Genomic DNA, 11196 nt, shown 5'->3' with positions numbered 1-11196 from the left:
GACTAGTTATAACATACGACGAGTATAAAAGCAGAACTGAATAAAATATCTAATATTATAATCTAATACTTAAGTACTAGTATCTATTAATTAGGTACTATTATCTAATTAATAAGTACTACCTTGTGATTAACTACTAGTACATTAAAAATATGTACTAGTCCCAGTTTGAATACACAATATTCAAAACTGAATAGTAGATATCTTAACGACAGATCCCATAGAAATCAATGGAATTTATTTATAATTTATTACTAGTAACAACAGAATAGTTACTAGTGACTATTAAAATAAGTACTAGTATCTAATAAATAAGAAGTAGTCTCTATTTAATAAGTACTAGTACCTATTAAATAGATACTAGTATCTAATGAATACGTACTAGTATCTAATGAAAAAGTACCAGTATCTAATACATAAGTACTAGTATCTATATAATAGGTACTAGTATCTAATGAATGAGTACTAGTATCTAATACATAAGTACTAGTATCTATATAATAGGTACTAGTATCTAATGAACGAGTACTAGTATCTAATACATATCTAATAAAAAGAACCAGTGTCTAATGAGTAAGCACTAGTATATTTTCGAAAAGCACTAGTATCTAATGAATAAGTACTAGTACTTAATGGAATACTAGTACCATAATAGATACTAGTAAAGGTTATAGATTAAATGTCAAGACGGCTTGCCATAGCCTGGAACTACTTTAGCTGTGTGTTTATCTGAAAATAATAGCACACCTTAGAATGTGCACCAGCCAATCTAGTATTCAGCATTCCTGTAGTGTACAAATAATTAATGACTAGTCTGAGTAATGTATTACTGTTTTGGATAACACATTAAGATATTAAGTCAAAGTCTAGAAACTGTGATTTACTTTTGATCAGGGGTGTGGGACATTGACATATTGGTTTTCGTTTTTTAAGCTGAGCCTACGTTTCATTTATCAGTTGACGATTTCTAAAACAAATTGTCAATTAATCAGGGTCTGTGTTGAAAAGGAAGTTCTGCATCTTGATGTCCTGATACAGGACCCTCCTGGAACAGCACGCAACAGCTGCGTCGGTTACCTGCAGGCTGCAGCATGAAATGACATACAAGCTCCTCCATGAAGACGCCATCGTAATGCTGCCAAAAATCAACGCAGGGTGAGGGCCGATCTAACACCACAATATGATGGTCCTGCCATTCCAGCAGCAGTATAATGTGGGTACAGCTGGGGCCTTCATTGGCCATCTCAAGCGGGACGGTCCAGCTGGAAGAGAGACAATATTTAAGAGAAAGGAGTGATTTCTCATATAGGGATTTAGTTCAGGCTGGTAATCTAATGAAATATTTATCTTCTGTCATTTACATTAAGTTCAAATGCGAAAAGTGACTGAAAGGTTATGACAAGATCTATTTACAAGGCTGAGGTTTGGTGTGTTCTCTGTCTTTGCTGTGAATCTGACAGCCTCCGGAAGGCCATCCTAACAGCGGGTCCCCTCAAATACAGAGCAGCACCAATCTAATTGATGATGGTGTATTTCAAGCAAATGTGGTCTATTTAAAAACGCTGTTATTAGTAGTATTTAATGAAGGATTGAAGTGTCCTTCTGTATGGCATGCAAGACTTATGAAATCTTCAGATCTTGAGGTTGAACGTCCACAACTTGTGGAAACAGGTATGGGGAACATCAGGACTACTGTAAGGAGGAGGTTCTTGGTGATCACTGTTGTTCTTTACACTTTAAAACTCTACACTGCTGGGTTCCATGCACTTCATTCATGTCATCCCAACACACATCGATTAAGTTAACTTAATTGTTTTTTCACAAATTTAAGTAAAATTTTATTGAATATGGAACAGTGGCGGCGCAGTAGGTACACTGTAAAAGCAAACATGGTATTTAATTAAAAATAGTAAATTGACCTTAATCAGTTTTTATCAACCTGCTATTAACACTCACTTTTAGTAAGTTACTAGTACTTTGAGGTTGAAAAATCTTACCAGCTCAATCTACTTGAGCTGGATTAATTTAGAAAAAGTAAGTTTATGACACTGTGGGCATGCGCAGATCAATCAATCATCCCCAACCAATCAAGCTGCTTCTTAAGGCGGGTCTTGGCGTGGCGGGATTCGAAATTTTGCAAACGATATGTCACATCTTGCCCGCAACTGACCGACCAGATGAAGCTGGATATCATTGAGCTGGACCTAAACATCGCTTCAACGGCACTTGTGATTTATCGTCAGCATAACAGCGATTCTTGTGCTTGGCGCACTCATTTGGTGAGTAAATATTTCAATTTACCCTTGCGCAGATCGTTTTGTTTCTGTAAGTCAGCACCAGTGTTTTGTGCCTGCTAGTAATGATGTGTGTAGTAATGTCGGCTAACGCTAGCTAACTATATTATGGACATAACGTGGCTATATTTTGATGAAACTTGGTCAATACTTTATTTTTTCAATCCATAACTTCCTCGGTATTGAAAATAGGTAACTTTCAATACTTTTGTCACGTTAAAATTGAGGAAAAACTTTAGTGTAACGTTAGCAGTAACGTTAACGGTCGCTCGCGCCCACCTGCCATGCCAGTAACATTTGTCATCGAGTACTGACTAGCAGCTAGCATGATGATGACAGACTGATCCCGGCGGTTTGGGAGTTTGCTGAGTTTTATAACTGTTGTTTGTAAGCTCAGGCAGAACATCAGGTCAAGTCTGGATGTATCATTTTATTTTAAGATAGTCTGTAAAGACTATGCTAATTTTAGCTACCAACAATAACAGTCTGTGCTTATCAAAAACAGGATTACCACTGTGTGTCGACATATGATTGGGGATATCACCACAGTCAACTAACTTAATGTTATTTTATTTAACACTTCGCACTTTATAGTCAATATTCGTAGCTGTGCTGTTTCCATGTTTACCATAGTACCCACTACCCAGATCAGTCTTGGTACGTTACAGACAAGAGTGTTTACCTGTCTAAAAAGATCTTTTCACTCAGTTTATCATAGTCTGCTATGATAGGGAACATATTTGCTGGCATACTCAGTGGCTTACATTATTCTTTAAGGTCATCTTGTACATAATATGTTCATTTTAATACTGGGAGCTGTCATTGTGGGTTATAGGCCTATGTTACAGTTTTCACATGTACTTGGTTGTGCTAAATTGTTGTATTTTTATTTAACTGTTCCCTTCCAGGCACAAGCAGATGGTGATTAATCCACACATTCCATAATCCCAGCAATAAAAGGTATTTTCAACTAATAACTGTATTATTGTTATTATTGCTTGCTAAAGTAAAAGTTATGCTTACATCAGAGCAATTGGATTACAACAAAAGCTAAGAAAATCTTGTGTTGGAATTATTTCATTATAGTATATTTCATCATACAGAATATTTTGTGCATATTTTGAATTTCAAATATTTGATGTAATTAGTATTTCTGGACGGTCTCTATAGATACTGTGGGTTCGATTTATAGTCCATCATACCCAGGACTACAGTTCCCTTGATGTCTAACCACATAAGTGAGTCATTTACCATTTACTTTTTGTACTGCTGTGTTCACTTGTCTTAAAGAAGTTCATTGATTAATAGCTTGATAATTAGATTTTTGCAAGGATTTAGTTTTTCCTATAGCTCTGGTATTTCAAATCTGATGCTGCATTTTAGTGTTTTTGTCTTTTTATGTTGCTAGGCTTGATGCTAAAATTATCTTTTCTTTCTTTTCAGATTTTCAAACAGTTATCAAAATGGACCAGAAGTTGTTACTGAGAGTCATCATCGCTGAAGATGATATAAGGAAGTTGACTTTAAATAAGAGACCACAGTCCATTGAAGAATTCAAAGTGCAACTGGTGGATAAACTGTCACTGCAGTATGACTTTAAGCTGCAGTATGAAGATCAAGACTTCAATAATGCCCTCTGCAATTTGACTGAAATAACTGATTTACCTGAAAGAGCTACAGTCAAAATCATCCCTCTTGTGATTCTCCATTTAACAGCATTGTCATCACCCACCACAACATCAGACACTGAGGGCAGCACAGCAGACACTGAGATCCTTTCGCCTGTAGGAGCATCACCATCGCTAAGACAACAGTGGCCAGAGTTCTTTGACATACCCAATTTCTCAGTAGATGTTGAGTATAGGCTCAGACAGGCAGATCTTGCCTATATGAAAGATGAAACACATATGACTCTACCACGAGATATGAAGCATGACATACTAGAAAAGCTTGCTGAGACAATGTACAGTTTCAAGGCTTACCCTGACGATGATGACTTCAGCAGTGTTGCAAAAGCACTGATTAGCAAACACCCCTGCCTCACTGAGCCTGGACCACACAGATGGTATGGCTGGAAAAATAGCCTTAAATTTAAGATGGCCAATTATCGCACAAAGCTTCGAAAAGCAGGATGTGAGGATGTAGCTATCAATGGAGGCAAAAGAAGTAAAGGCAACCCAGAGGGAGAATCCTCAAGCAAGAATATCAAGCGGCCAAGAAGAGGTGAAGCAAACTACCTGCCTAACTTACCTGAAGGACATGATGAAACGAGTCTAGAAAATGCCAGAATGGTTCTAGTGGAAGAAATGAAGAAAAAACAACCAAATGGCACTCTCATTTCACAAATGATGGACCAATCATTCCCACTACGCAGACAAGAAATTGTAAAAAAGGTGCCTGCTGTACAGAACATGGTTGAACGATGGCCAGCACTCTTCATAGAGAGACAGGTAAGCAATTTTTGTTCTCAACCAATAAAATAATGCAAGTTAAAAATAAATTCAAGGTGTGTGACTAGAAATCCAAACACTTGTTGGAATGTTAATCCCTCTGCCACCTTTCCATCCCTACCCACTCCTCTCTACTTTTTCAGGTGTTTGCTGAGTTTAATAGAATCGCCAGTAAGAATCTTGAGGGAGACTTCTTTGAGGCTCTGGACCAGTATGCCCCACGTTTCATTGAACTTTTCAAAACAAAAAAGGGAACTATTGGCCAGAAACTCAGGGAGCTGATGCAGCACATGAGCTGGATGGTAAGTAGGTTTATTTTGCTTTTGATCTGTGTGATAGTTCATCAATCAAGTTCTAAATGAGACCATCCAGACCAACCTATTTTATTTCCTATCTGCTTGTGCCTTGCAAATTACTCTGTTAACTGGTCTTTTCTCTCTCTGTGTATCATTAGACACCAGACGTCACAGTACTTCGCTCTGTTGTCCTCAAAGGCATTCCCATTTTACTCGGTGATGACTCCAGTGAATTCTACAAGACCTGCTCTGTAAGTACTTGCACATAAGAAAAAGTTTGGTCTTGTAGAACACTTAGAATTGAAGACCAGGAGACTTGGTTCTTTCTTCAGCAGGATTCTTTATTGAGAACATGAGCTGCTGCAGTTAAGTCTGATCAAGGCACAACAAAAGGGTTAAATATATCATATAATATTATTGACAAGTATACATTTCCATTACCAACACTTAGTGTCAGATAACTTAAAGACATTGCTATTGCCACAGTTTCTATGACTGCTTCACTGATTTCTTGTTGCAAATTTTACAAACACACACCCACCAACCTAGAGGTGGACACACCCACACACCACAAACGCACACGCACACACACACACACACACACACACACACACACACACACACACATACACACAAACTTACTGACATGCTCACACACACTCACACATTCAAAAAGACTCACACACACAGATTCAAACACAGACACACACTCACACACACACAAACACAGACTCAGACACACACACATACACTCAAACACAGGCTCTCACACATTCAAAAAGACTCACACACCGATTCAAACACAGACTCAGACACACACACACACACACACACTTTACCAAAATAAAAGAGGAATTAAAATGAAAACTAAAATTTACAATTTTAATTTGAGTTGTCACTATTATTGCGTGAGCGTTAATAAAGAGCTTTTGTAAAACTATTTGTAGTTTCTTTTTCACGTTTGGCTTTTCATTTTAATATTGGCTGTCTTGCCTCGAGACTGTAGTGAAAATGAAATGTGAAATCACCAATTGCATTTTATTTTTCAATTTGACAGGGATGATGCACTGTCACCATGAGAATGAAATCATTTCATTTCATTCTCAATTTTGTCACACATTTTGCATACAGTTCTATATACAGTTTTCTACAGTTTTTTAATTTTCATTTTAGTCATTTAATTTATTTAAATTTGGCATAAAATGTCTTCCATAGATTCTTAAACATATTCTTAAATTTGTAATCCTACAGTCTGCATGAACATAAAACTATACCTGCGTTGACATAGATGTAATTCAATATACAATATACATTTTGTACAGTGATTGATGTATTTTGTAGGTTGAAAAGTCCGTGTCACTCTTTGAGAATGTATAGACCTTTTTGTATCTCCATAGCTTTAGTTTAACCATAACAAATATATTTTGTTTGCTTTATTGTAACGATCCAGTGTGAAAACATATTTAAAACCATATTCTCTGATAACATTACAACACTAAAAAATAATGTTTTAGAATAGCATAAATTGCAATGCTGAAGAATGTGTGTCTTTTAGGATACAGAGAGAGACGAGGCCCTAGAATGCATCACTGTTGGTGTGCTGACAGTTGTCAGTGAAGATGGTCCTCACGAGGGTCAAAGCTCAGTGGACCTCCAGCCCATTTCCACTGCCATCATTCTGGAGGGAGGTATTGTCATGGATCATATTAAAAACTTGCCTCAGGCAGTTTGACTTTTGTTTGGTCTTACATATGCATTGCATTTGGATTACCCAAAATGCATGGCAAATACACTCAACTTCATTCAGACTGTGATGCTTGGACTGGGAAAGAAAAACCTCCCACCAAAACTGTTAACTCTGAAGAACAGTCTTCTGGGTTAGAAAAGTAAAGAGCCGTCGGCTGTCAGATAGCACTTTGTAAGCTTTGCAGCCATTAATGTTTTCTTATCAGAGAAAATTTGATGCTTTCATGGAACTGTTCTCGCTTATTTACGTTCTCAATGGGGAAAAAAAGAATATTCCATTAAAGTCTACCATGTTATGCAGGTATGCTAATGGTGGAAATAGTGCCACGTTGTGTTGCAATGAGTTGTTAGTTGTTATTAGATGATAATGTCAGAAAATAACCTAGCAAGGTTATCCTGTTTACATTTGTGTTTTGGGAAAACTTTTAATGATGTTTTTATTTGTGTTGGTTTAATCCTTGGACTGCTCACTTTGGGACACAAAAGTATTTGTTGTACTTTCGGTTTTGATCAGAAATGCACTGATTTTGCATGCACTGAAGTCGTCCTGTAGTTACTCGTTTAATATTGGGAGACTGTTACATGCATACAATTAGCTCACAGAAATGTTTTTATTTATTTTTTTTATATTTTTCCTTGTCATTTTATACAGTTAAATCAAACCACAACTTTGTTGTTTAGCTGCTGTTTTGTACTTGAATGTGCATTGAATAAATTTTGTAATGGAGCTGAATCAAACCAGTGAGTGTTCTTTTAAATTATATGTTTGTGTTGTGTTTGCCTTTATCACATAGTAACAGCAAAAATCGATAAATGGGGAAGAGAAAAGGCCACATGTTGGACCCAAACCTGGGCAGCTGCAACAAGGACCCATTAAAGGAAATTGGTTTCTTTAATTTAAGTGAACTTGAAAAATGAGTGAGCAGAACTGAAAGTGTTAAGTTGTAGGTATTTAGTAATTCTAAGTGGGGTTAAATTTATATCAAGCAATCCACACAAAATGAAAAAATTAAGTTAACACTAAGCATGGCTATTAAGTTACATGAACATAAAAAAACTGTGTTAGTGGTACTACTTGATTTAGTACTGCACACTTAAAAAAAACAAGCTTTTCTAACTCACTAATCTTAAGTTTACTTTGCTTAATTTTTTTGAGGCAACGAGTTTGCATACTTTTTTAAAGTAAGGTCAACTAATTACATTTTACAGTGTAGTACTGTCGACTGACAGCAAGAAGGTCGCTGGTTTGAGCCTCGGCTGAGTCAGTTGGCATGTCTGTGTGGAGTTTGCATGTTCTCCTGCGTTCGCGTGGGTTTTCTACGGGTACTCCGGTTTCTCCCGCAGTCCAAAGGCATGTGGTACAGGTAAGTTGGGTAGGCTAAATTGTCCGTAGTGTATGAGTGTGAATGAGTGTGTATGGCTGTTTCCCAGAGATGGGTTTTGGCTGGAAGGGCATCTGCTGCGTAAAAACGTGCTGGATAAGTTGGCGGTTCATTCCACTGTGTCGACCCCAGATTAGTAAAGGGATTAAGCCGAAAAGAAAATAAATGAATGAATGAATGAATGAATCAATCAATGAACATGGAACAATTAAGATGTCCCTAAAAAACTTAAGAACTGTTGTTTCAACTCATTTTAAACAAGTAGTTTGAACAAGCAGCAAAATAAATTTTTGGAGTGTACACTACACACAATGTCAGATCTAAAGAGAGTAATGCCAAGCAAACGTTTGTTTTAATTAGATTATTTCCATGTAATATTGCATACAGACCTCCTTGTATTAGCCCATTGCAATATAGGAACAATTTTGGTTCTTCAAACTTTCAGCTTCTCCAAACCACCTAAAATTATCATGTGCATTATTGTTATTATGTAATAATCTGCTTTTTTTACAGAATGGTGATGTTTACAAGTGATTAGGAGACTTTTTGTACTGTTTATAGCTCGATGTTTACCGCCACCTCCTCGATGCCTCGTCCTGCTTCACCAGTTCACCTGAGTGGATTTGCCAAGATGAACAAGAGCAGTGTTGCCAACTATTTCCAATGAAAAGTAGCTAAAGCCTGCCCAATTTTTTTTTTCAGTTCTGTTTATTACAAATGTCACTGTTGAAGGATGATCCACTGAAGATCAGTTCTGCCAACCCCAAACAAGCAAGCCAGAGGTGACCATGCCAAGCAACCAAAACTCCACAATGAGCATCAGTTGTTGAGCAGGTGCAGGTCCATGGATGTTCAGACTATCTGACGGAATCTATGCAGAGATTCGTCTGTCACTGGGCTCTCTGCAGGAATCAGTCTTGTGCTCTCAATGCCCGCGATAACCGTCTGCTCTGGATACAGGCCAGATCCAGCCTGTCATGTCTCTACTCTCTGAGATGCCGTGTACTATATTATATTAAAACACTTAAATCCAGATGCACAATAAATAGGTTCTTAATGACATATTACTTTGCCTGATGATGTCATTGTGTAATCGCAACTCAAAACTACATCTTTATGTAGTATACAAAATAATTAATGTTTTCTCAAATTGACTGCATCTCAGCAAAAACATTGAAATGTATTTTTAGATTTATATGAAAAATATAGAGTTGACTATTTGTAAAAGTAATACAAACACTTTTTGATAAGATTTTTTTATTTTTAAATATAACACTGATTATGAACAGTTACCTTCTTTTAAACAACCACAGCTTGTTTACTTACTCTTTATAAAACTATTTTTTTTAATTATACATGTTAACAAATATCAGTAAATTAACAGTTATGAAAAACAATCTGAGCTAGCAATTTACTCTACTGAGTGAAGCCTGCAGCCACTGCTCTTTTGAGTTACTTTTTAAAAATTGCCAAAAGTAGCCAAATCAATTTTAAAAATTGCTAAATTTATTGCTAGGTGCTTTTTGAAAAAACAGTTGCTAGGGTAGTATGAAAAGTTGCTAAATCTAGCAACACAATTGCTAAGCTGGCAACACTGAACAAGAGAGATGAGTAGTAAACCGTCCAACCGTCCACCTCTTTTCTGTCTTTTTCTTTGTTTTACCCCCTCAGCTCGCTCCACCCTCTACAGGCGTCTCAAGAACTAGGATGGAGCTCCGCCATGTGGTCGATCGGAGTCGGTGCTGTTTGGTGGTCAAGCCTGCCGTGAAAACAGATAACCTCCCTTCGCTTTCTCGCTGAGAGACCCTAACCCAGGCATGGGCAAACTTGATCCTCGAGGGCCGGTGTCCCTGCAGAGTTTTGCTCCAACACTAATCAAACACACCTGAACACCCTAATTAGTGTCTTTAAGATCACTAGAAAGCTACAAGCAGGTGTGTTTGATTAGGGTTAGAGCAAAACTATGCAGGGACACCGGCCCTCCAGGATCGAGTTTGCCCATCCCTGCCCTAACCCTAAGTCCCATCATCAGTATGGTAAATTTACTATCAGAACCACTGTAAACCACCAAAAGCACTGCTGATAACACCCCTAACTCGCCACAAAGTAAGGAGATGTCGACGCTCACGTTCTAAAGCTCTTGAAATTCTTCTGCAGAGGTTCTCCCCTTATTTAAACTATATAAAATGTTATAAAAACATAATCTAAAAAGTGGAAGTCGCCTGTGTTAGGCCTGCAACAAAAACAAAACAAAAAAACAGGGGTGTCCTGCATAGTTTAGCTCCAACTTCTGTCTGGAAGTTTTTAGTATATAGAAAGAGCTTGATTAGCCGGTTCAGTTGTGCTTGATTGGGGTTGGAACTAAAATATGTAGGGCACCGGCCCTCCAGGATTTATTTTGACACTAAATTATATTATTATAAATATGGTATTATTATGAAAACTAATTACAGTAAGGCTTTATTTGTTACTACACTAGTAATGACACAACAATTAAAAAAAAATGTAATCAATTAAAACTTCAACATTAGCCTTATTATAATATAATATTATTTATTATAAAAATATTTATGTTCTTGTTAGTTAATGCAGAATTTAATGTTGATAAGCAAATTATTATTATATGATGATAATTTAATGATTACATTTTTAACAAATATTTATTAGATAACTTAAAGGGCACCTATGGTGAAAAATCTACTTTTCAAGCTGTTTGGACAGACATTTGTGTAGGTATAGTGTATAGACCGTCATATTGGGATGATATAAACACACCCAGTCCTTTTTTTTTTCAATTTAACAATAAAAAACGGTTTAAATGTTAATAAAAACGGTGAACCAATTGGAGCAGTTTTCAGACTGAGGGAGGAGATTAAGGTACACTGACAGGCACGTGGAAACAGTGGGCATGAAGGACTAAACTTAAGTGCATGCAAAAGAGTGTGTGTGGTCACGTGATGTGCGTTTCCAGTGGTGTAATGTGGATGGAGAGTTGTTCAGAAACGCTGGGTGAAACGCTAGCGTGGAC

General features: G+C 37.0%; 1 protein-coding gene across 1 annotated transcript; it reads left to right on the top strand.

Annotated features, from left to right (window-relative positions):
* The first annotated feature begins 4233 nt into the window (after positions 1-4233).
* On the top strand, positions 4234-6776 carry LOC130245973 (uncharacterized). The gene is made up of 4 exons (XM_056478781.1): positions 4234-4744; positions 4888-5046; positions 5199-5291; positions 6596-6776. Exons 1-4 carry the CDS (start codon positions 4256-4258, stop codon positions 6770-6772), a joined length of 918 nt encoding a protein of 305 aa, XP_056334756.1. The 5' UTR covers positions 4234-4255; the 3' UTR covers positions 6773-6776.
* Positions 6777-11196: the final 4420 nt, after the last annotated feature.

The sequence above is a fragment of the Danio aesculapii genome, chromosome 18, assembly GCF_903798145.1.
Source record: "Danio aesculapii chromosome 18, fDanAes4.1, whole genome shotgun sequence".
In the NCBI taxonomy this organism is placed as follows: domain Eukaryota; kingdom Metazoa; phylum Chordata; class Actinopteri; order Cypriniformes; family Danionidae; genus Danio; species Danio aesculapii.
The sequence above is the reverse complement of the archived record's forward strand: the minus strand, read 5'-3'. Positions and strand labels throughout refer to the sequence as shown.